The 27,526-nt window shown below is 37.6% G+C and overlaps 1 protein-coding gene across 1 annotated transcript in view; it reads right to left on the reverse strand.

Moving 5' to 3' along the window:
• The window catches only part of LOC131160340 (obg-like ATPase 1), a 78,849-nt gene extending 53,234 nt beyond the window's left edge, over positions 1 to 25,615 (reverse strand). Inside the window, exons 1-4 of the mRNA XM_058115932.1 lie at positions 25,295 to 25,615; positions 23,748 to 23,915; positions 15,032 to 15,155; positions 2,193 to 2,284 (exon numbers count right to left, since the gene is read on the reverse strand). Coding sequence (XP_057971915.1) covers positions 2,193 to 2,284; positions 15,032 to 15,155; positions 23,748 to 23,915; positions 25,295 to 25,381 — 471 coding nt within the window. The 5' untranslated portion in view covers positions 25,382 to 25,615. The remainder of the gene's footprint in view (positions 1 to 2,192; positions 2,285 to 15,031; positions 15,156 to 23,747; positions 23,916 to 25,294) is intronic.
• Between the last annotated feature and the right edge of the window lie 1,911 nt (positions 25,616 to 27,526).

Consider the following 27,526-nt stretch of genomic DNA (forward strand, 5'->3'; position numbering starts at 1 on the left):
CCCTAATGGAAATGTTGGTGTTGGTGAAGGTTTATAAAGGGGTGATCCTTCTTAGACCCAGATAGCGTTGGCAGAGAAAAAACAAGATCTGTGATAGATGTGATTGTGTGATACAATGCAGCAGTAACTGGCACTGCAGCAGATGCAGTTGCAGTAGGTCCAGCAACAGTCTCGTCTCCATCATCAGCAGGACAACATCTACAGGGACTATGGCTCCAATGGCAGAGGTGGCTAGGGTTTTGTTGGGGGGCAAGTGTGCAGCAAATATGGGATGAAGCGGGCCAAGGTGCCTCATCATCAATTTAGACTTGATCTGGATGTTGGGTAGGGTAGGATTTGAGGACTTGGGCCAGCTGAGAGAATGGAATGAAATTCTAATTGTCTTAAAGTGGCGACCTGGCCCAATTTCCAGCCCAATGGACCTTAAGTAGAAGTCAACATTCTCTTGAGGCTCATAAAAGTTTAGATCTTGATGGGCTTACTAAAATTCTAACCATTCAAAGAAGGTAATCAGCCTATTTTAGATTTTAGGAAGGGACTGAATAAGCCCAGTACAGCCAACTCTCGTGTGGAGAACGAGCCAGCCCTCCCCCTACCGCGAAATAGGTTCCAAGACTTCCACAGAGCACAGGGGGATCAATAGAGTGAATCCAGCATGGCAGAGTCTGGCCACGGTCATTGACAACTCACTCAGTCTCAGGCATTCAGCTGGTGCTCCCAAACATTAGGTTCAAGAAGGTTTCTGCCACAATGAGGGCTAGATCAAGAAGCTGCTCTCAGAGCTAGCAGAGGGAGTGGCTTGCACTAAGGTTCAGGAAGGTGATGCAGATAATATCCAGAGGTTTGCGGCGATAAGGGGGGATAATTCTTCTAAAAGAGAAGGAAATTCAACAAGGTTTATGTTCACCAGTTGCACGAGACAGATGATTCTGCTGTGATAATCAGAAAAAAATGCAACAAACACTGAAAGTACTTTATGTGTTGTAACGTCCTGAGTATTCAGAAGGTAGATACATATGTGAAGACTAGCAAGGGTAAGGCGAAGAAATTGGTCGATACATCAGATAATGATAGAGCTTATATTAGTGAATTTGCGGGTGCAAGCAGCTTGCTTTTTGGATGAGATTCAACAACAATATGGCTATGATATTGAATCATCTGATTTACTTGACGACTTAAAATACATGCCGCCATCTCTGATGAAAGGTTTAGAGTGTACTTTTATAATTGAGGAGGATGGATTGGGTAAGGAGCAGCAGTACCAGGAAGGGATTTTGCCCACTCCAGTTTTTAAGGTTGAAGGACTTAGAAGCTCAACAATTGATGGAGGTGATAGGTTTGTGGTTTGAGGTTTTCCATGACTGGATGTAACAAAGTTCGCTTGGATTGAGGTAAAAGGAAATCAAAGAAGGAACAGCGTGAATTGGCAAATTTAAGGTGTTTTACAAACAGTGAGGGCAAGGGCTTGAAGAGGGGTTTCCTATTTGAATTGTTTGTTAAACCCCCCCCCCCCCTTCTCCCCTCTCTCCTTAGGATTGTTTGCCCTCTTTTAGGTTGTAATCTCCTTTTCCTCTCACAATATATCTTCTTTTATTATCAAAAAAGAAAAAAATTGAATGCAACATAATAATTTTTTTATTGGCTAACGAGGGGTATCCCCATTTTCAATTGGAAATGGCTCCCCGAATAAATTCATATAATTCATTAGATTATGGATAATCCAACCAACCATGATTTAGACCAAATACTACAACACAGTAATCAACCATGCTTTCTCTGAAATCTTAAAATCTATCCAATCAACCATGACTTTGATGAATTCTTATGATCCATCAGTTTGAAGAATGCAAGCTAACTACATGTAATCAGATGTCATGATCTCATTTGCCTCAAAATAAACGGGAAAGTAACCATTATATGCTACCGCATAGAATCAATTCCAAGATTGTAACAAATGCTGACTTGTGTAAAAGATTGAAAGCATCTAACACCCTCACAAGATTACCCTATACACAGTTCTTGCAAGTAGGGTCAAGCATCTTAGACCTTCCCCAGCACCAGCCACCACATAGTCAATGAGTGCGGTGGTGATAGGACTTCCACATCATCAAAACTTAACCTCAAAAGCCAAAGCAACAAGTACTAAACTCAAGTACAAACAGCGGCAGCATAACATAGAGAAGCGAACATACCTTGAGCCGTAATTCTTCTGTAATAACCTCTAAATCCCTCACAGGATCCACAGAATCATCAACATGGATGATATCTGGATCTTCAAATGCACCTACAAAATATGTACATGTGAATTTCCTATGCACTTGATAAATCATGAATGAAAGTAAAAAAAGGGAGATGGACCTAAATTTGCACAAAGTTTCTGAAATTTCCATTGAAATTGCCACATTCCACCAACCTCAAAATTGAAACATTGGTCAATTTGTCTTAGAAATATCCATCAAAGTCAACTGTAAATCATGGTTTTAAATAGTAGCCCCAACCGTTATGTAGAGTCATTAGACTCATTACATAACGGTTTTTTGGGTCAACATCGTTGCACCCTGCTAAATCGGTGGGGAAAAAAAAATCACACCCGTAACAGCCATTATGGGCCACTACCAATATGTCACGGCCACTACGGCCATTACATAACTGCTGCAGGACTTATGGCAATATATATACATATTGCTTTTTTCTTCTCATTTTTATTTCTTCCCTTTTCATAAATTATTCTTGATAAGCTATGTAGAGAGGGGTTTATAATGAGGATGATAATAATACAAAATTTATTTTTTAAATATTTACAAGAGATGCATTAATTAGTAATTTGATATGAACACTATTTTGTTAAAAGTATTTATTTTGATACAAATTTGATTTTTCGTTTCTATATTTTTCAAATCCAAGCTTCTTTTCTTCCCCAGTTTTTACGTTGTTCAAGTTGTTACTTGTTAGTAACTTGGTACACTATTTATTTAATGATAACTTTATGATTATAAATCAGTGCTTGAGCGTAGGTTACAGTTGCACAGAATAACTAACTAGGCTAAAATTATTAGATTTTTTTTACTTTAACAAATAAAATAATAGATTTTTCAATCTATTGTATTATTTATATCAGTGGAGTGTATAATTAATTTTGTTTTATTAATTAATTTATCAATTATGTGACCAGTGAAAAAGTATATATAAAATTTTCCTGTCAATAGCGGTTTAAAACAAATGCAAAAGTTGTTCCCCTTACTAAACAATGTTATTGAGTTGAACTAAAGGATCCAAAATACAATAGAACTCTTTTTAAGAAGAGTTAAGAGCTTAAAACATGCAAATTTACCAATATATACAGTGCTTGAAAAAAATTCATGGCGGTTACACTGGCTTCTTGTTATGTAACGTTCGCTACTCCCACGTTCCACTACACCCGTTATTGTTACCAAAAATTTATCGAAATCTTGAAATTTCAACAAAAATAATCAAAATTTTGACCATGTAAAAAAAATTCCTTGAAACTAATAATTGAGACTTGAAACCGTCAAGATTGAAATTTCTATATTAATAAATATTCTTACTGAAAATGAAAATTATTACAACAACGATAGAATTATAAGAATGATACCATTAGGGCTTTCAAATTTTTAAGAAAAAATGAATTTAGATATTAAAAACTAAAAATTTTATCAAACTTGTTTGCATCTAATTGGTTGTGTTAGTTATTGCATGCTACATAACACATACTTGGCATTGATGTATTTTATTCACAATATTTTATTTCTAAACCTCCCCTTGTCAAAGAATTTTTTTCCAAAACTTCATTTATTAAAAAAAAATTATATTTTACCAGTAAAATCAAAATCAACATCGAAATTTCTGTACTTTTAAGGTCTTTATTTTAGTCGAGATCAAAATACAAAACCTTGCAGGAGAGTGCTTGGGGGTGAAATTATTTATTCAAATGTGCTAAGAAAAATTTAAGTGCGTGGATACATAATTTTAGATTATTGTAATTAGGTGCTTGAGACACTAGAAAATAACACACTATCAAAAGCTCAAAAAACTGGTCCTTGGGTGCTTCTGATACCCTTTTCTTCTCTTCCTCCTTCCACTCCTTTTTTAGGTTTGGCTTTTATCTCAGCAATCATCAGAAGGTTACATATTATTGCTGACGACAGCCAGAATCTGTGCTGACATAAGCACTGTATGAACAGTATGATGGTGAACAAATCTTCTCCAGAAGATCAGGGTGCCTCACTGTCTTTTGTCATGGGTATGACGTTGCTTTTATGGTTTTATGCCCAAGCTAGATCATGAACTTCATTCTTTGTGGTAATTTATAGTAGTTGTTCATGCTTTATGGTGATTTCTACTGGCTGTTTTGGCTATTTTTTAGGTTATATTTTGGTTACCCCTAGTATGGGGGAAGATTTTGTTTTGTTACTTGTTAGATCAATGTGGTGATCTTGGATACAAAGTTTTATTGCATTTTGATGAAGGAAAGAGAACAATTTGCTGTAATAAGTGCATTGATTGTTCTGGTGATATTTATAGATTGTTTTGATGTTTAGGGGACAAAGTTTTTTATGGTTCCAAGTTTTCTTCAATGCTCATTTTATGCTTTGTAGTGTGACAGTTTGTGCTTTCTCATATGGTATTAGAGACTAACCTGCTGTCATTTGGGTGTTCATGGACTTGTTTCGTTATGTAGAGCTGGAGGTTCAGGTGGCTGGTTTGTTTGGTTGCTGGGCTGAAATTCCTAAAGAGTAATGTTTGAATTGTCCTGGCTGTTGGGTCCTTTGGAAAAAAAATCAGTTGGATATTTGTGAGTTGTTTGGTGCATGGTGGTGGCTTTATGTGATTGTTAAATCAAGTTCCACCAAAACAGCCTCTGGTTAGTCCACCCCTGATCATGCTAGTGTTCAAATCACAACAGTGAAGCTGAATGATTGCAACTACTTGTGGGATGAGGCTTATGCAAGTGGCTCTAGGAACCAAAGCCAAGTGATTCAAAAAAACTAATAAAATACCAACTTGTGAATATTGATAACACAATGAAATGTCAACACCACCATCTTAGCCAACCAGTGTTCTGCCTGTACTTCTCAATAGCAGGATGCTACACTCCTCCGAAAAGGAAGAATGGTTCTGTAAAGGGAACAGAAGCCCTACCATTCTGTTTTCTCCTCTTCTTCAGTATAGAATCAATGTACAGAAGGATTAGAAGGAAATAACGTAAAAGAGGCAGTAAAAAAATAAGGTTTCTTTTGGGTTAAAAATAAATAAAAACAGTTTTACTACTTGGGCCTGACTACATTTTCTAGGCTCCGAATCATGGTTTTAAAATCCGGACCAGCAACCAACCTGGCGAAGCCACCAGGTCAGTCAGACTGATAACCGAACCAGAAATGTCAGCATTGTATAATAAAAAGTAATAATATATAATTATATGGTCCTAACAACAAAATATTTAATAATTAAACAGGTAATGCCAGTATACATATACACACATACAGACACAACAACAAAATATAATATTACAATTATATGGTCACAGAACAAAAATCACCTATTAGCTAATTATAATAAAAAGTAACAATAGCAATAATTCCAATCAAATTTATATTTTTGTCTTATGTAAAATATTCTTAATTTATTAATTGTTACCGTATTAAGAGCCAAAAAAATATTCACAAAAAAAGAAAAGTGAGTTTTGTTATCATTGAAAAAAATTTTGAATATGTGCATGTGTAATGTAAGCACTAAGTAGCATGTAAAATAAGTTTGTTTATTATACATGTTATTTATTGAGAAATAAGTCACAACTTGAAGGATGGCTCAGTGGCAGCACCTCCCTTTCCCATGTTTTAAGGACCTGGGCTCTAAACCCAGTGTCTTCATTATGCTGTAGTTTTTGTTCCTATTGAAGTGACTGGATCAACCTGCCTATTTACTGAGTCTGCACGGGTTGGACTGAGTCAACCAGACCCAACCGAGTTGATCCTGGTTCTTCACATGTACGATTCAGTAACATCACGTGGACCTGAGGAAGGACCAGTTCAGTCCAACCTGGCCACACCAACCAGTCCAGTCTGGGTTTTATAACTATGCTCAGAAATGTGTGAATTGAAAATTTCAAGTTGAGTTGTTCAATTCAAGGGGTAAATTGATTGATTTGGCAATAATTCATTCAGTTGTTTTTCTATACTCCAGTAAGATTCAACTTGATTTGGCGTGGAATCGATTCCCAATCGTGAATCATAAGATTCTAACAAAAATGGTTCAGGCAATGATTTTGAACATGTGAAAGGCCCTTTGACATCACTTCGTGCATCTAACGGTATTCATCAATCTTCTTGCTCTTTTAGACTTATCAACAAAATAAAGTGGCAGAATGAGGGGAAAAAATAGACATTTGGTTGAAATATCTTGGACAATGATGATTCATATGCATGTTCCTAAAGCCTTTTTGCCAATGCTACTTTAACTGCTACTTATTTGACTAATAACATCCATCTTATACTCTAAATGATTAGATTAGTCATACATTTCTATATCCTAACATTCCTTGTTCATGTTCCTCAAAATTTCAAAAGTAGTGTGATTTGAGTAGGTGTAGTCTCTAGGTTTTGATAAGTAAAATCCCAAGGCTGCTAAGTATGGTTTTTGTGGGGCAGTCTCACAACACAAAATGACTGTAAATGCCAAAACCCAAACCCTACCAATATGTTATGAGTGCTGACTGCTGACATTACCTTCTTTGAAGGCACATCAATCTTCTCCTCAAGCAGTCATACCTTGAAGTTTGATGATCTTCATCATCCTCCTTCCAAGAACTCCTCTATGTCTTTATACTCCTTACCTCTTGCTCCTGAATCTGGCTCTTCAAAATTTCCAGACACTCAAAAATCTTTCTTGGTTTCAAACACCAGTGCAGGCCTTCAACGAGATCATCAATTTCATCATACTAGAGACCAACTTCGCATGCATCTGCTCAAAACCTTCCATTCTGACAGTCCAATCCATCCCATTTGAATTTCTTCCTGTTTCCAAGCAGACCCTGCCCCCAATGGTCTTCTGATAGCCCCTCATAAATCTAAACATTTTTGTACAGTCTCATTCATCATATTCTGTTCTCTTATTATCAGCTTCCTATCATTCATTAGTTAGCTCTTTGTCTTCTGACATGCTTTCTCATTTTAACATTCAGGCATTGTCTTTCCCTTCTTGGAAGCCTGCAACAGGTGAGGGAGATGGACGCCATACACCTCAATCATACATGTGATCTAAATGAGTTACCACCTAACAAGTAGGCTGTTGGATGGATATGGATTATCCCATCAAGTAACTGTTTGATGGGACCATTGATAGGTTTAAGACACATCTTGTTGCAAAAGGCTATACACAAAACTGTAAAGTAAATGACTTTGAGAAGTTGCTATTATTAAAGATTCGACACAACATCAATTACACATCAAGAATGCATTCTTGCATGGATATCTACAGAGGGTGCCTATGTGGATCAACCTCCAAGATATACTGCTCAAGCCACTTGCAAATGGTTTGTCAGTTAAGCAAAGCAATTTATAGCTTAAAACAATCTCCAAGAGTGTTGCTTCTGAGAAAAAACAAACAATGGTTGATCATTTTGAGTTTGCAACTTTGCGTCCTATTAATCAAACACTTCCATACCAAGGATCTTGGGAAACTTGGATACCCAATAAGAATTGAAGTAGCAAGATCAAAGGAACAAATATCACTTTCTCAGGGAGTATGTTACAGACTTGTTGGAAGAAACTAGATTATTAAGGGCAAAGTCAGTAGATACACCTATAGAATATGGATCCAAATGTGAAGTTCATGGACATCTATTAAATCCAAGAAGATATCATGGTGGTTGGCAAGATTATTTACTTGACTGTGACCCAACCTGACAGTTTATGCCAAGTCCAAGGCAAGAACATTAGGAGCCTGTTTGTCACATGTAGCGGTATGTCAAGAAAGCTCTAGGTTAGAGATTGTTGCCCGAAAGATCATGGGCAGGTGATCAGATGGACAAAAGGTCTATCTCTGGTTAGTACACCTTGTTGGAAGTAATCTGATTATACAGAAAGATAAAAAGCAAATGTTGTGGCCAGATCTAATATGAGGCATAGTACACAGCTATGGTGCCACCACAACAGGATGTGCTGGGAGTGATATCCCTCTCTCCCTCCTCCTCTCTCTCACACACGCACACTCTCTCTTAGAAGATAGACCTTAAAACATATGAAGCAGTTGCTATCCTTGTTTTGGCAACAATGTTCCAGACAACAAATGTCAAAAATGTGTGAAAAATTTCATGCTATACTTTAGAAAAAGAGCAGTGAAATGTGAACTAAAGTTATTCTCATCTTCTAAATTTTTTAACCTCCCCAAATGGATCACCAGACCTAGAGAATGTTAGGCTAACAAGCGGATGTCATCACACAACTGGCCCTACATGAGAACCAAAAATAATGAAAAATCCAAAATCTACTTTGTTAAAAAAAATTCAATAGAGGAAAAAAGTTTTTACAAGAAGAAAGAGAGAGATGCAAAAACAGAGGATAAGGTATAATCCAAATAAAACTGAAATACAGAAAAGATAAAAGCAAAAACACAAGCTACAGAAAGAACTAAAGAGGTAAAGCTCTCCAATCTGACTACAGTCACCCAAAGATAGTCCTTGGAACAAGCAATTAGCAGAGCACCAAATTGAAGCAATTAAGACCAACAGCAAACTAAATCACCAGGAGTCAAAGAGCCTTTGAATATTCAAGCATTACGCTCCAAACAACTACACCAAGTAACTGCAAAGAAACATACTTTCCAGAAAGCTTTTCTTTCCTTTGTCTCCGTAAATCCTTAAAAACAAAGAACCAAGTGCTCCCCAAAAGTAAGACAAAATATCCAAGGAAAATGAACTAAGCAAGAAAAAGGGTGAATAAGTCTCTCCACTCTAGTAACAAAGCATGCACACATAGGGAGAAACAGCACTATTGGCCTTCGTTGAAGAAAAACAACTATAATCTTTAGTCTTCTCACCATTCAGATTCCTTCCAAACTGTAAATTTCAAGAATCCATACCCCCACAAGTAATTAAAAAATTAAAGATAGGAGCATCATAAAAATTAGGTATGCATAAAAAAGAGAAAAAGCTAGAAACAAAAGAGCTTACCCTATACAATGTATTCACAAAAATAAATTATCTGCCTGAGACCAATTCTATATTTCACAGGGGAAAAGAAACAAGAAATCCCAGCAACAAATTTCTGGGGGAGCACATACACAATCATGCTCTAGGATCTTACCCACTCTATTGAAGCCTATATTTAGTAAGAACTACGCTGTGCCATAGGGAATCCAGTACCACACATAACCACCATAAACAAAACACCATTAAAGAGATGTCTTAGGAGAACACCAAATAATACACAACCCATTCTATATCTCAAACTCACTAGATGATAATGCTATATCCCCCACCCCAGACCATAAAAGATCCACCCATTAACTTCTCTATCGGCCACTTTCACAAGAATCTTAAAAAGTGAGAAAAAATACACATGCATATACAAGAGACAAGCCTGAATCAAAGGAGCAGACTTGGAGAATTTCAAACAGTGGGTCCCCAAAGGAGCAGCAGTACTCAGTAGCATACTAGCATTAGCCACCTAAAGGGCATGAAGGCATCTAAATGCCCAACTCCTGACACAACAACATCCTGCCACAGCAACCTGAGACATAAAGCACAATTCTACATTAATACCCACAATCCCAATGTTAGACAAATCAAATATGGGGATTTTTCCGGCCTTGCAATCTCTCTTGACTACTCAAAGTCAACACCCAACTTCTTTTCTCCTTTTAAGCTTCATGGCGGTCCTTCTAAAGCAGCCAAAAAGTTAGTCCACTTTGAGAAGGCCGTCCCCCTTAAGGATCTCCCCTTACAAGCAGCTGAAACTCAAGAGGATTCTGTTCTGGAGCAGGAACCCCCTTTATCTCAAACTGTTGCTGAAAGGCTAGCCCTTGTTCCAGCCCCTAGCACTGGCTTTGACACTTTGTGTCAATCCCAACTTTGAGGATTTGATCGATAGAACCAATTTTGATACTTTGAATGACTTGGACTCAGACAGCACCCACTTCAAGAATCGAGTATCTGTTTGGGTTCTTCAGAAGTTGAAATCAGTAAGCAAAACCATAGATGTGTCCTTCGAAGGGTTTGAGGACACAGCCGTACAATTGTTTGAGGATATTGGAAAAAAGAGAAGAGAGGAGACGGGAAGTAATCACAAAAAACCATCAGCCAGTATCATAAAGTTGGATACCAATAGGAATTAAAGCGCTTGGAATGCACAGTAAACTATGGAAAAAATAGGAGGATGCTCAGAAATGGCAGAAGCATGAAGTAGCCGGAGCCTTTGTGTTAAGTCATGCTAAGGAAAAGCATTTCTTTGAATGTGAGGAGACTTAATGACAAATCCAAGAGGGGCGTAATTAAATCCTTTCTTTAAGATTTTTTTTGGGAGGGAGGGGGGGTAGGTGGGGGATGTGATGTGCTTGCAAGAAACCAAGGTGGAAACAGTAGAGCAGCTCTTGATTAATGACCTTTGGGGCCAAGATGCTTGTGATCAGATATCCCTTGGAGCAGTAGGCAGCTCAGGGGGTATTCTTGTCTCGACCCTTGAGGAAGACTAGTGATGTCGAAATTGTGGGACCACTCCATCAATCCTTTCTTAGTCTCCTGTTTGTTCAAAAGCATGAATGATAACTTTCAATGGATTTTTACAAGGGTTTACGACCCAGGTGAAAGACCCGCCAAGTGCTCCTTGGATCATTGGAGGTGATTTCAATATGATTGTTTATCCGCATGAAAGAAGTTAGAGCAGCCTTGAGACCAGTAACATAAGAGAATTCCTTGAATTTATAAGCATGAACACCCTTATTGATCTCCCCTTCATTGGTGGTAACTTCACTTGGTCCAACTCTAGGGAGCCGCCTTCCTTTTCAAGGATCTAAAGGTTCCTAATTTCAGTTGAGTTGGAGCTTCTCTTTCCTCACATGATTTAGAGTCTGCTTCCTAGGACCATCTCATATCACTTCCCCATCACCTTTGACACCAAGAGTGTTAAATGGGGGCCAACCCCCTTTCATTTAGAGAATATGTTATTCAAGCATGGTGGTTTCAGGAATTAGTGAAAACTTGGTGGTCCTCTATTCAAGTCACAAGGAAGGCTAGTTTTGCACTTGTCTCAAAGTTGAAAAGAATAAAAGAAAAGCTAAAGATATAGAACAGAAACACCTTTGGGAATGTCCAAGCGAAGAAGACTATTATCCTAAATGGCATCAAAGAACTTGATAAGCAAAGATAATCCAGGGTCTTAATGATGAACAAAAAGCCAAAAGATCTATGCTTAAGAAGGAATTGAGTGAGGTTATTAATCTTTAAAAAATATCTTGGAGGCAAAAATCCAGACCTTTATGGCTTAAGGAGGGGGGCCGTAATACAAAATTCTTTCATTGGCCATCAAACGCCCACCGTAGAAATAGCCCCTTGTCCAGCATTGAGATTAGGGAAATCATCTTAACCCATGAAAAGGATTTTAGGAAAGGTATTTGTGATATATATAAAGACATTTACACTGAACCGTAGTCTTGGAGACCTACAATGGATGGCATCAATTTCAGATCTCTTAGTTCAATCATGTTGGCTTGAGAGACCTTTTGATGAAATAGAAGTCCACCAAGCTATTGAAAATTGCAATGGGGATAAAGCGCCTAGATCGGATGGTTTCTCCTTAGATTTCTTTCAGGATAATTGGAGCCATCTCAAGCACAACATATTAAATGTGTTTTAAGAGTCCCATAGATTAGGAAAATTCGTCAGTTGCATCAATACCCACTTTGTCACTCTTGTCCCGAAGAAAGTTGAGGTTGTTATCATCAAGGATTTTCGCCTTATTAGCTTGGTGGGAAGCATTTATAAAATCATTACCAAAACCCTAACCAAAAGGTTAAAAAAAGCAATACCGAAAGTCATTGGTAATATCAGCATGCTTTTGTGGCTAGAAGACAGATTATGAATGCTGCCCTTATTGCTAATGAGGTGGTGCATGCCCTTATTGCTATGGAGAAAGCATTTGATCATGTCAACTAGAACTTCCTTATTTGTCTCCTCAAAAGAATGGGCTTTGGGGAGCTCTAGTGTAGTTGGATTGCCCAATACATCATAACCCAAAGCTTCTCAATACTCATTAATGGCTGCCCTTCAGATTTCTTTCGCTCCTCAAGAAGCTTGAGAAAAAGGAGATCCCTTGTCCCCTTTTCTATTTGTTTGGATTATGGAGGTGCTTAGCCTCGTGCTAATGAAAGCTACTGAAGGAGGGATCTTTAGAAGTCTCAAGGTGAGCAGAAATGAAAGGGTTACAGAAGTTTCTCATCTCCTTTTTGCAGATGATACTATTATTTCTTGTGACCCCCTTCTTATCCTCAACCTCTGCTTCATTTTGCTAGGGCTTGAGATTCTTTCAAGCCTAAAAGTGAACCTTGGCAAAAGTGAGCCTATTCCTATTGGAGAGATCACAAAAGGGACCTTCCTTGCTGGTCATCTGGGGTGTAAGATGGGATCCTTTCCCATTAATTACCTCAGTCTCCTCCTCGAAGCCAAATTCAAAGACAAAGGAGTCTAGGACCTTACTGTCGAGAAGTTTGAAAGGAGATTAGTAGGATGGAAAAAAAAATTATATCAAAAGGAGGCAGACTCACCCTTATCAGGAGCACCTTAAAAAATCTTCCAGTTTATTTCATGTCACTCATTCCCTTACCAGCCTCAATTGCTAGGAGATTGGAAGGAATCTAGAGAAGATTTCTTTGGGGAAGCGTAGGGGAGGAGTTTAAATATCATCTTGTTAGATGGGGCGTGGTTAAAGAAACCCATTTGTTTGGAAGGTTTGGGGTTGAAATCCCTCCTCACTTTCAAAAAAACCACTTTTGGATTATGGAGGTTAATGAAGGAGAAAGACCACTTTTGGTGGGATATTATTGTTTCTAAATATGGGCTTGAGCATAATGGATGGACAACACAAAACAAAAGGGGAACCTATGGAGTGGTAGCTTGAAAATTCATCAAGAAAGGAACGGATGACTTTTTCCAATTTGTGACATTTCAAGTTGGAAACGAGGCCAATTTTTTCTTCTGTCATGATGTGTGGCGTGAGAATAGTAATCTGAGATCTGTCTTCCCTTCCATCTATAGCTTGACTTGTGACAAAAATGCCCTTATTAGTCATCATCTCCAAATCACTCATCAGGGAATTTTCTGGAATATTCCTTTCACTAGGAATGAGGCAGACTAGGAACTTCATGCACTCTGTGGCTTTTACAGAATTCTCCATAAATTTTGTTACCAAAACATCCCCAAGGAACCAAAATGGGCTTTGGGCAAAACTGATGTATTCATAGTAATATCTCTCTACATGAAGCTCTCTTCGGTGTGAACTAATTGCAACAACTCCCCTTGGATTCACATTTGGAGGGCAGCAGCCCCCCTCAAAGGTTGCCTTTTTTTGTTTGGGAATCTGCTCTTGGAAATATCTTAACCCTTGACAATCTGCGAAAAAAAAAAAGGGCTTACAGTCGCAAATAGGTGTTTCCTTTGCGTGGCTAATGCAGAATCAGTCAACCACATTCCCTTCCATCTATAGCTTGACTTGTGACAAAAATGCCCTTATTAGTCATCATCTCCAAATCACTCATCAGGGAATTTTCTGGAATATTCCTTTCACTAGGAATGAGGCAGACTAGGAACTTCATGCACTCTGTGGCTTTTACAGAATTCTCTATAAATTTTGTTACCAAAACATCCCCAAGGAACCAAAATGGGCTTTGGACAAAACTGATGTATTCATAATTATATCTCTCTACATGAAGCTCTCTTCGGTGCGAACTAATTGCAACAACTCCCCTTGGATTCACATTTGGAGGGCAGCAGCCCCCCTCAAAGGTTGCCTTTTTTTGTTTGGGAATCTGCTCATGGAAATATCTTAACCCTTGACAATCTGCGGAAAAAAAAAAGGGCTTACAGTCACAAATAGGTGTTTCCTTTGTATGGCTAATGCAGAATCAGTCAACCACATTCTTCTCCACTGCCCCTAGACAAGGAACTTGTGGAATTTGGTTCTATCATTGGTTGAACAGCAGTGGTTACAGAAAACCCAGTTGGATGGGAGATTTGGGCTTAGAAAGGAATCAGGGCCACCAATGAGAAGTTAAAAGTTTTGAACATCATCCCTCTCGCCATCTTCTGGTGTGCTTGGAAAGAAAAAAATAAGAGAGCCTTCAAAGATGCAACTACTCTGCTTGACCAGCAGTTTGCTGCTGTTTCCAACTGACTTAGTGAGAAAACTGTTAATGACCATAATGTAATCCTTGATGTTTGCAACACTCTTCAAAGTGTTTGATGTTGGGACCCTTGATGTTGGGACAATAATGTAATCCTTGATGTTTGCAACACTCTTCAAAGTGTTTGATGTTGGGACCCTTGATGCCTTGCTAACATTATTTTCCCTTTACTGATTAAAAAAAAATCTTCAAACCCAAAATCCTCTCAAAATCTACCTTGTTAATATGCCTATAAACCTTACGGAAGGACAATGAATACCCATGCATTCATATAGATGGTAATACATGCAAAAAAAGAAATAAGGTGGACAATAACATTCACTATTACAAGAATCATGTTGTACTATTAAGATCTTGAAATTATTTTATTTGATATTTATTAAGAGAGAGAGAGAGAGAGAGAGAGAGTACAACAAGAAGAAATCCCAAATCAAAGGAATAAAACAAAATCCACAGAAAACAAATAATTACAAAACTCTACAGGGCAAAGCAACCCAATCCCACAGTAAATCTGCCAACTATTAACCACTCAGAATTTTTATCAATATGATTTTTAAAGAGGATTGAATCTAGGAAAATATACTAGTCAAAACATATTGCAGTTAAAATATCAGCATCTTACGTAGGACGTGGAAAATTCCATCAACTGCACGGATGTGAGATAAAAAACTGTTCCCCAATCCTTGCCCTTCATGTGCGCCTCGAACAAGTCCAGCTATATCATGGATTTCCAAGAAAGCTGGCACCTACAAATCAAAATATAGGAACAAAGATAACATATGGTAATTTATATAAATCAATGAAAAACTTGTGTTTGGGCATTTGAAGCTCAAACCTTGGATTGGAATTGGCTTGGATTTGGACAAACCATAATACAAAATTGTATTGACCTTTGGCCAGATCCAAATCCAATGCCTGAAATCCACACTTGCAAAAACAATCTGACAATACTAATTAAAACTCACAGTTACAAAAGATTTTAAAAACTGTCCAATCATATTGATGGGCGTCATAGGATTAGGTTGCTTAATTAGACAATGGTTGAACCATTGGTAAAATTACTCCCTTCCAGTTCCTCTCTTACCCAAAGCACCAGTACCATTCATTGGCCATATCCCGGTGCCACAAGATGCAATGCACACAAGAAAGAACTCAAAAACTTGTGTTTTTATAGGAGGCAAGAACAGAGAATATATTAAATTAAATAACTAGCACCAGAAAAAAGGGGGGGGGGGGGGGGCGCTGCCAACCCATGGACAAAAATGTTACTTGCACAATTCAAAAGGCTGCAAAATTTGATGCACTCCAACATTCACCATGTCCTGCCCAGTAAACCAGAAATTTGAAGTCCACAACCAACCACTTCTCAATACCAAAAGGGAATTCTCAACAACAAAACCTTCCTCTCTGCCTCCCCACCCCAAAAAAAAGGGGTGACAAAGATAAAAACAAACAAACAAATGGAAAGAGGGATTAAGAAATTAGCTTTTATTTTCTCTGTACAGGTATGAACAACTTTCCAAGCCTATTGTATTATAATTCTATTTTGAGCCATTATTAATCTATTTCATAAAAGAAAATATCTTCTAGATTTAGAAACACCTAACATCCCCTCTGAAATATACAAGTGCCATTCCCATATGACAAACTATGTCTTCTTAATGGTTTCAAAACTCTTCACTGTCTCAGGTGCAGATCGAAGCCTTCTCCTTTAATTTCCTCTAAATAAACCGTGCAGGCAAAAGTCGCCTTTTCCCACTTTATCCAATCAAACATGCAAGAGTACATCATCACCTGAAGACTTTCTAGCCATAAGACAATGAAAAAGATGATTGAAAGATTCCTCATCATTCTTGAATAAGAAATATCAATTCACCAGAATTTTTTTACATGTTTAGTAAACACTTATCAATAGTTAAAATCAATGTTTTAAAAGGAGAAGGCGCAAGGCGAGGCGTTTTACCCTCCCTGAGGTGAGGCGTAAGCATTTTGGGACTGTATTTTTTAAAATAATTAATAAATAAAATCAATTTATATTTAGCAAAAAAATGAGAAAAAAATTAGAATAATGGAGAAAAAAATAAAAATATAATTTTTAAATATCATATAAGCCAATTTTAGATAAACACAAATAATAGATGTTAAAAAATAAGCATGAGCCACATTACCAAAAGAATAGAAAAAGCCAAATTAAAGCATCATCCACTAATTTCTAAGAATATAAAACTAAATGAACAAAGTTCAGAGGCAAATCAAATTGGAAGGGTCCACAACTCGTCGAAGAGAGACGAGAAGCTTGGAGGAATCATCAGAGAGGGAGAAGAAGCTGGAGGAAAGCTACAGAAGCTTTGTCGACTCGTTGGAGAAGACTGGAAGCTTCGTCGAGAGATCAGCAGCTTCGTCAAGAGGAATCATCAAGAGAAGAGAAGACTAGAGGCATCGTCGAGAGGAATCGTCGACAAAGGAGAAGACTAGAGGCTTCAAAGAGCGAGCAAAGGCTATCGTCAAAGAGAAGACTCGCTGGAGGCTTCGTTCAGAGAGCAAAAGAGAAGAAGCTTCGTGGGAGAGAGGGAGGAAAGGATTTTAGATGCATTCGGGGTTATGTCTTTTTTAATTTATGTTTTACAGCAAGAAGCCCAAAAGGCGTACGCCTTGACATTTGAGGTGTAAAAATGCAACCCTTTACATCTGAGGCGTACACCTTCTCCACTAAGGCATACGCCTTTTTCCCTAAGGCATACGCCTTTTTGGAATACGCATTTCCACTTGCGCCTTAGGAAGTTTTAGGCCCAAATCGCCTCAAGGTGCACCTCAATAATGCCTTTTAAAAAACTGGTTAATATGTATTCCCAAAATGCATCCTCAAAAAAGGCAACCTTTTAAAGAAAATTATCACAATTTACTCCAACACTAGAGAATATCTTCAAAAAAGAACTAAAGCAAGAACCAATTATTACTTATCGAACTCCATTTCTCTCTTTGTAAGTCCTTACTTCATAACCAAATCATTCATTTTTTTAATAAACAATTTGAAGATAGGAAAAACGGTGTGAAATAGATGGGTGGCTTAGATAAAATGACAAAATTGTTCAATTTCCAGCACTTCGGCTAGGATTAATCTAACCCAGTGTTTCGAAAGGCGATTTTGAGTTTGGGACAAAAACGCCTCAAGGTGTATGTGTAAAGGCGTAAATCCAAGAAAGCGTTCGCCTCAACCAAAAAACCATGCTTTTTTACACCTCGTATGCAAGACGTACGCCTTTCGGTACTGGTTAAAACACAATTTTATAAGTCCAGAATCCAAAACACACTGAAACCCTATCCTCCCTCTCTCTTCCGCGAAGCTTCTTCTCCTATGCTCTGTCTCCAAAGCCTGACGAAGCCTTCGCTCTCTCTTCGAAGACTCGACGAAGCTTGGTGAACCCTCTGCTCTCTCTTTCGAAGCCTGGATGAAGCTTGACGAAGCCGACGAAGCTCGGAAAACCCTCTGCTCTCTCTTTTGAAGCCTGGACGAAGCTCGACAAAGCCTCTGCTCTCTCTCGAAGCATCTGCTCTCTCTCGAAACCTCTGCTCTCTCTCTCGAGGCCTCTGCTCTCTCTCTCTCTCAAAGCATCTAGTCTCTCTCTCTCAGCATCTGCTCTCTCTCTTTCGAAGTCCCTCTCCAACGTGTCTGAGTTCTTTATTCGTCTCTCTGGTTTTTACTTCATAGTTTAATTGTTTAAATTAAATCTTGCTGCACCTGCTGAAATGTCTGAAGCTGATTCCAAGGGGCAAAAAAAAAAAAACGATTTTGTTTGGAAATACATAAAAGATATTCTCCATTATTCTAACATTTTTCTCATTTTAATACTATATATAATTTTTTTATTTATTAATTATTTTAAAAAATACAGTCCCAAAAGGCTTACTCCTCGCCTCGCGGAGGGTAAAACGCCTCGCCTTACGCCTTCGCCTTTTAAAACACTGATCTAATCTATAATAGAGAAAACAAGCTTCCCATCCATAGAGCTTATCATCAAAGTTATCAATGAGTTCCCAAATTTTCTCATCTTTGAATTGGTGCCCAAGGGAATGCCTAATTCAGCGATAGAACTTGAATTTACCTTTTTTTTTCCTTCTTTCTTTTATGTTGTGTCATTTTATTTCAGTGATACCCTATCCTCGTATTTTCCTTGCTTCTCTCCTTAATTAAATTTTTGTATTTTATAAAAAATAAATAAAAAAGACTAGAAGAATGGCATCAAAGTTTGTAGAATATGTGCTGAAATTCTAAAACTGAATTGCTGGCATTTACTAGAGAATATTTAATGTTGGTGCGTAGAATGATAAAGTAGGGAGTAGTCAAGGTCATAGTAGTCAAAGGAGCAAGGCGCACCGAGGCGCAGCTCCAAGGCATGAGGCAAAGGCACGCAATTATTAAAATTGTGTACAATGCCTATTTGGTGGGTAATTGATATAAAAACACATCAATATATATATTAGAATTTAAAATGCCAAAATATTCAATAGTAATAATGACAACCAAGTTCCAAGTGAAACAAACATAGCTCAACATAAGAAATTACGCATGCAAGATTTCAAGCATCAAATTAGAAATGAAATAAAATTGCCAAGCTGAAGGCCCAAAAGAATCTTCAATATCAAAAGAAAAGAGTACAACAAAACAGCAGCTGAATTCAGTAAAAAAATGTAATATATTAATATACTTCATTTCCAAAAATTTTACAAAACAAAAGCAAAATTCAGGAAAAAAATGTTATATATTAATATATTTCAGAAAAATGTATAGTTTGTATACTGCTTTTTCAAACAAATTACGAAACAGCAGCAAAATTCAGTAAAAAAATGTTATATATTAATTATAAAGTATAAAATTGCATTAAACTACATAATTAATTACACATTATATAATATTAACTTAGAGGCTTAATGCAAGTTAATATTATAAGAAACAGCCAGCAGGAGGCAGCAGAACTGAAAAAGAAGAAGCAGAAGAAGAACTGAAAAAGAAAAAGAACTGAAGAAGAAGAACTGAAGCAGAAGCAGAACAAGAACCCAAGAAGAAGACAAAGAAGAAGACGATGACGACTTACTAGTTTGAAAATTGAAGCAGCCTAACAATTCATGAAAGCTCGAACCTCAATGGCAAAAGGGCTCCTGCTGGTTCAAAGGCTCAAAGATGAACTGACGAAGGGCTCCTGCTGGTTTGAAGGCTCGAAAACGAAGAGATCCTGCCGGTTCGAAGGGTTGAAGAAGAAAGCCTTGTGCTGGTTCAAACTTTGAAGGGTCGAAGACGAAGGGCTCCTGCTGGTTTCGTACTGCTTCGAAGGATCGATTGGTCGAAGACGAACTTCTCCTGCTGGTTCCGTGCTGCTTCGAAGGGTTGAAAATGAAGGGCTAGGGAAGGTGCAAGTCGAACTGTCGAAGGCTGGATTGCTGGAAGTGGGCTGGGGCTGGTTCTGGCTACGTTTTATTTCTTACTAGCTTCAAAAAGCGTGACTCACCACACCTGGAGAATCAGCGCGCCTACCTGCGCCTCTTGAAGGTCGCCTCACCTGAAGAAAGATGAAGCGCTAGCTTGGTCGAGGCGCGCTTTTAACCACTATGGTCAAGGTCACAAAATGTATATGGATAAATTAAGATTGAGCTAGAGGCGTTTAGGAATACAATAAGGGGTTCTTTCCGGATACTCGTTTTTTAAGAGAAGAAAATATATTAATAAAAAAAGTGGATGCAAGGAGGATAAGCATACTTTTGTTAAGAAAAAAAAAGTAGAACTGTTCATGTGTGTATGTGATCTAGCATGAAAGCATATAGAAATTAATTATACAAAGATGAAAAAACAAATAGAGAATGCAAGGAAGAGCACAACAAAGACATCCAATGTTCCGATTCAAAAAACCAGCAGAATAAGCTCACAAAGATGTAAGAGTATCTCAAAGCAGCTGCAGAGAAGCAACTGCCCCTTTTGAAGACCCAGCCACCCAACCTATCCTCTCAAACCAAATACACCAGATGACCACAGAGATCGCAAGACTTCATGACCTTTAGCACTCTTTTCCCTCTCAACACTCTAAAAGAAATAAGGGGAAAAAAAAAGCACCCAAGGTATCCAAACAAACACAAGACCCCCAAAGTAATCAATGTCCACAAACACCAGCAACTACTGCAGTGAAATATTTGAGGAGAGAAGTAGTCTGAGAGTGTGGGAGCCAACTATAAAGACAAAGGAGCCGAGGACCCTATTATTGAGAAGTTTGAAAGTTTGGCAGGATGGAAAAGAAATTTCTTATCAGGGGGCAAACTCACCCTCATCAGGAGTACTTTGACGAATCATCCAGTGTATTTCATGTCCCTCCTTCCCTTACCTACCTCAGTTGCTAGGAGATTAGAGGGAATTTAGAGAAAATTTCTTTGGAGAAGCTTAGGGGAGGAGCTTAAGTATCACCTTGTTAGATGGGGAGTGGTTAAACAACCCATTTGTTCAGGAGGTTTGGGGCTGAAATCCCTCACTTTCAATAAAGCCCCCCTTGGGGAAGTGGTTATGAAGGTTCATGAAGGAGAAAGACTACTTTTGATGGGATATTAGTTTCTAAATGTGGGCTTGAGCATAATGGTTGGACAAAACATAATAGAGGGGACCCTATGGAGTGGGAGTTTGGAAATTCATCAGGAAAGGATGGGATGATTTTTTCCAATATGTGACATTTCAAGTGGGAAATGAGGCAAATGTGTGCTTGTGGCATGACGCGTGGCATGAAAATAGTAACCTTAGAGCTGTCTTTCCTTCCATATATAGCTTGGCTCATGACAAAAATGCGCTTATCAGTCATCATCTCCAAATCACTGCCTAGGGAATTTTCTGAAATTTTCATTTTCCTACGAATGTGGCAAACTAGGAACTTCATGCATTCTCCAACTTCTACAGAATTCTTTATAATTTCCATTACCAAAACATCCCCAACAAACCAAAATGGGCTTTGGACAAAAATGGTGTTCTCACTGTTAAATTTTTCTAACAACTCTCCTTGATGGGAAAAAATAGCAAAAACACCCTTGGATTCACAATTGGAGGACAGCAGCCCCTTCAAAGGCTACCTTTTTTGTTTGGAAGTCCACATATAGAATATTTTTACCCTTAACAATCAGCAGAAAAGAGGGCTTACAATCACAAAATAGGTGTTTTCTTTGTACGGCTGATGCAAAATCAGTAACCACATTCTTCTCCACTACCACTGGACAAGGAACTTGTGGAATTTGATTCTTTCCCTGATTGGACAGCAGTGGGTTCTGGTATATTCAGTTGAAGGAGAGATTTGGGCTTGGAAAGACATCAGAGCCACCAAGGAGAAGAGAAAGGCCTTGAACCTCATCCTTCGTGCCATCTTTAGGTGTGCTTCGAAAGATAAAAATAAGAGAGCCTTCAAAGATACAATTACTCCGCTTCAGATTCAAAAGAGCAGAGGATTGTTGTTTTTCCAGCTGGTTTAGTGGGCAAATTGTAAATGATCATAATGTAATAGTTGATGTTTTTAACACTCTACAGAGTGGTTGATGTTTTGTACCACGGATTGGTATCCCCTTGATGCCTAGCTATTATAAATTTCTATTTACTGATCCAAAAATAAAAAACAAAGAAGAAGAAGACTCATATGGGCAACCATGACTCCAATGCTCCAATGCTCAACAACCATTACAACCCCAATCTTAATTTGGTACAAGCAGTAATTATGAGATTTTTTTGCTTAGGCATTTGTTGAGTTATATTTTTAGAATTTTAAAAGTTACTTCACCGGGCATTTCTTATACTAAGAAGTTCTATAGGAGTTTTAAGAAAAATGTAAATTGTATTTAGCTTGGCCAGTAGTTTTAAGCTGGATGCCTAAAAGTTCTGGAATGGCCAGAATGCAACCACATACACACGCAACCCCCCCCCCCCCCAAAAAAAAAAAAATGTTTGATAATCTAGATAATATATGTTTATATCCAACCAAACAATGATAATAATCTAGATAATACAAAACATAATTTAGATGAACTTAATTGGCCCCACTCTACGAAACAGCTCTGCACTGTGCATCCTCCCCTGCCCCTGCCCCACCATGAAATTTCAACACAAAATAGTTCAAAACATGGATCAGTCCTTTTTCTATCCCTTGGATTCCTCTGGCTGCATAAACAGAAATTCAATCTAATTCCAAGAATTAAAATTTTGGCCTTTCAACTCTTCGACTTCTTAGTTTTGGAAATCTATCAATATAGCTGACTAGAGAGACTCTGAGAACAGTAAATGACAGCAGACATCCTTCAGTGTCTAGACTCTAGAGGGATTATGATTAACTACTTTAGGTTTGTCCCTTCTGTAACAGCAATATCATCGGCCAATAATGGTTATTGTTAGCCAAACATACAGTGGCTAATACCATAAGATCTTGCCGAGGACAGGGCTTAATATATAGGACCACAGCATCATTTAGTTATTTGGGTGATATGTTGTGGAACTTAAGGCTGCACAGACAACTGATAAAACCTTGAAAATATGTTTCATGTTCCGAGATCGACAGCTAGAGTTTAAGGGATAATTCATACCATACTATGAAAATAGATTTTTAAACAACAGAAGGAACATTGATCTCATATTCCTTATATAATCATTCAACATCCACTAAATTCCCAACTTTGAACTCTTGTAGTCCGCATTATCTTTTTATCAAAGAATAACTAAAAAATTGAAGAATCGTAGGACATCCATAACATTTTGAATAATTAAAACCATTTCCATATTTTGCAATATTCACATTGAACCTTCGTTCTCTTTTTTCTGTTTTCAAGAAAATATGAGAATCCCAATAAACTACACCTTGCCAACAAGTCCACCTAGAATCTACTAATCACTAAAGCCTTAATATCTTAAATGAATCTACTTTTTATAATGAAAAATGTCAAAAGGTTTCAAAAAGTCTATGTCAGAAATACTTGAAATGACATTTAACTTCTAGTCATACTAATAACTATGTGGAAGTACTAAATTTAGTTAACTTCCTAAAACCCACAGGATATCACAATCTCAAATCACAGTAACAGCCTCTAAAATATGAAGGAAAAGGCTGCAAAACTCACAACCTCCCCAGACCTACAATGTGGCAAGGGAACCTTGGATGCAAGGTCATATGTCAATTGAAAGTTCCTATTTTTACCTCCAAACAATAAAATCAATTCATTCAGCCAACTGTTGTGTGTCTTAATAAGTAGCATAAATTTCTTTTTTTTAAAAAAAAAAAAAGGTGAAGAAGGTGAAGAAGTTGACAATAGACATTCATAAAAGTTCAACCACAAACCTCACTTTTCGGCTTGTACAATTGACAAAGCCATTCAAATCGATTGTCGGGGATGTTAACTCGGGCCTCATTTGGTTCAATGGTACAAAATGGAAAATTCTCCGCAGGTATTGACAACTTTGTGAGCGTGTTAAAAAGAGTAGATTTTCCAACATTTGGCAATCCAACCTGAAAGATAATCAAACAAGAAACTTACAACTTCATGATCAAAATATGGGGACAGGATCACGCGTATGAACTGCGGGTCATTCATAAAGCCCAAATGAATGTGAAACTACAAATAGCCAATAGTATTAAAATCCTTCTTTGCGAGATACGGACACTTTTAAGAGATAGGAGAATACAAAATAGGAGAACAAGGAGTCCTCTTAGAAAAGAAAATTACATCAAAATAGCCATTCAATCACCTTGCATGGAATTCCAAGAAATACTCCAAAAAAGCCTAGAGTAGAAATGCAAGCAATAAAAATAACATCATTCTCTATTGTCTACACACACATTAATCTACTGAAAAGGATTCAAATAGCGTGATGTAAAACTAGATGACGATGACATCACTTCTTCAGTGGCACACAGAGCATTGCAAAAAGGTGATCTTCGTCTCTACATCAAACTATGACATCATGGATAGTTGCTGATTAAATTTAGGCCCCCACCCAATCAAGCTATTCAAATTCAAAATCCTATGAATGGTCTAAAAATCTTTTAAAGGCTGGGCTTTGGCTGTCTTCAGCTCATTTATGGCAGAATGAGGTTCAAAATTGATAGACGCACAAGATACAAAAGGGATTGTTCACTGAAATGGCCAAGATGCAGTTTTACAGCACCATATTAGTCCTACAACAGCTGATGCTTAATTTTACATCCTGCCAATTGAACATCTCTCTCTCTCTCTCTCTCTCTCTCTCTCTCTCTCTTTGTTTGTGTAAAAAATAATAAAATTGGAAAGCATGGTGACAGAATAGTTCCAAGTGCACCCAAATTTTAAAACAGTAAAAATATTTTGTTTGTCTTGTGATCCTTTTCTAACATCAACTCAGACTGCAATAGTGGCTACTAATCAAAATCGTACAATTTAGGAAAGAAAAATTTTGAGAACAAGAAAATGAACTTCAATAAATTAACTTATACATTATGTATTTATAATTCTAAGCATAATCACCTCACGTTTAAGCTAACTTCAATGCAGTTTTTGCTCTGGAAACCACTACAACACTGTTAACTAAATGTGGTGATAAACAATCAGAAGCTAACTATGAAACTGAAAATTAAGCCATTAAGAGATATGAACTTATGCCGCATTTAATTGCTGAAAAAATATTCCAAATATATTTTAACTGTCATTATTTGGAATCGCAGAAGTTGGTTTTCCCACGGTAAATTGAGACTAATAAAACTACTTAGTTTACTCCCATAAACTAGACAACGGAAAAAATAATACAATCCCAAATTGCATTTCATTTTCTTCCGTTCTCCCAGCGACCAACACCCAAGTAAACAAATGAATGATAAAGATAATGCAGGAAAATGTAGCAGAAGAAGCTTACAATGCCAATCTTGAGATGAGATGAGAAACGCCCAAGAATTGGTCGCTCGGCCGGTGCTTCTTTCGATTTAGCGGACTTCGGAGGCATATCTGAATCCCAGAGAGAGAGAGAGAGAGAGAGTCTTCCCTCAGGTTTCTAGGTTTTTTTTTTTTTTTTTTTGCGTACGATGAGAAGAAAGATTGGTGCAGTAAGTAGTGGTTTTCTTAAAACCCTAATGGCTCTACGGCGTCAGCCAAACGCTAGAATTTTGTTCATATTGTATTACTGTTTTTTCATTCGTATCGTCTCCACACTACTTGATTGAGTGTCTTCCCGTTTTATTATTAAAATTAAATTTTTAGAATTACTTATTCAACAAACTATTATCGTAAAATTAGAATATTAATTAAAAGAACGGGATATTTATAAACATTTTAAAAAAATAAATTAAAAAATATTGATAGATAATCACGAATCTAATTTTACTTACTAAATTGACCCTAGTTAAATAAAAATGAAAAAAATTTATTTCGACTTATCTAAGTGGGTAAAATCCTTAAAAATCATACTTCACTCGATCTAATATATATATATATATATATATATATATATATACACATACATATATATAGCTCATACTGCTATTATTTTGAAAATAATTTTTTATCTATTATTTGTCATAAACTCGTAAAAAGATCACATTATTATTTGTTTTATATTGTCAAGATAAATTAAAACCGAATTTATAATTAGTGTACAAACCAATCAACAAGTAGTAATTAAGTGATCTAAATACACTTCACAAAAAAATAGGTTGGTACCGTTTCTATGAAATTAAAGTGATTATTATGACCTCCAGCAATTTCAGACACTTGTAGATGTTGCGATACCATTCAAACTTAAAATAACAAAAATTTGTTATCCATTGTCATTTTGGGTGAAAGTTTCCGCACTTTACATGTTGCAACATATATATAACTGTTATGTGTCATTTTTTACATTTGGCAGTATTTAATTCTTTGGAGCAAAGGTCGAATCTTTCACTGTTTAGTTAAATAAAAGTTATTTTATTCATCTCAATTTAATTTGGAAAAATATATAAATAAACTTCAAGAGCATGAAGTGTGCACAAGACACATGACTATACAAATGAAATGAAAATAATCAAATGTTATACAAGTGAAATGAAAATAATCAATAATATATACAAAAGAAATAAAAATAATCAATACTATAAAAATGAAATCAAATTAATCAATGATATACATACAAATGAAATGCAATGAAAATAATGCTAAACTACTTCGTGTCGTAGCGAGGTCGTCTCTGGGGTCATGGTGGCTCCCGTATGCGTCTGCCCTCTCCCTGCTGGTCATCTACATCAGGTGTCCTGTCCCGTTGTCCTGGATGTAGATCATCTCCGCCAAGAGGTACTGCATAATCATCATCCATACGGAGCGCATGCAGTGAGAATTGATATGATGTCTCGGGACGAGAACGATGCAGCATAGCGGGTGCATCGACCTCCTCCCCGTCGAAAAGGTCATCCAATAAAAATGACATCGATGGGGTAGCAACAGAGCCGGATAGGGCGTCAGCCAGTCTACTCGACGGTCCGGCAATATCAGCTGCAGTGGAAGGCGCATACGGTGCTGACGGACCAAACACGTACTCCGCCTGTACAACCGATGGCGAGGACATAGGACTTGGTGGACGACTAGAGGAGGCATGTCATCCTCCTCGTACTGGAGCTGGTCGACCTTCTCGTGCTAGTACATCAAGTCGACCTCCTCGTGCTGGGATCCGTCGACCGTCCTCGTGGACGAGGTCCAGTGCAGCACTCATCAATAGGTGGATCACAGGATCGAACGAGATCTGGTCTGCCTCAATGACTATGTCAACCTGCAGGATATGAAAATATTTGGTTAACGCATGCAAATCGTAACATATGCATAACAAAGTGAATTGTGCGTTAAAGTCTTCTTACGAGGCTCAAATATACAGCAATGGTCCAGTCGACGAAACGACGTGTAATAGACCTATACCAAGTGAAGTATGGGTCATCTGGATGCATCAAACCATCCTCCGCCACTCCTGGTACGATGTAGTCTCGCCAATGCTCCCACATAGTGACGAATATCGTGTACGTAGTCGACCAGTCTGTGACCCCTTAACTACCCCCATCCATGTCGTGGAGGTCATCCCCAACTATATCTACCCCTAACGTCAAAAATCGGTCAGGAATTCCCTATC

Source organism: Malania oleifera, chromosome 7, assembly GCF_029873635.1.
Source record: "Malania oleifera isolate guangnan ecotype guangnan chromosome 7, ASM2987363v1, whole genome shotgun sequence".
Classification (NCBI taxonomy): domain Eukaryota; kingdom Viridiplantae; phylum Streptophyta; class Magnoliopsida; order Santalales; family Ximeniaceae; genus Malania; species Malania oleifera.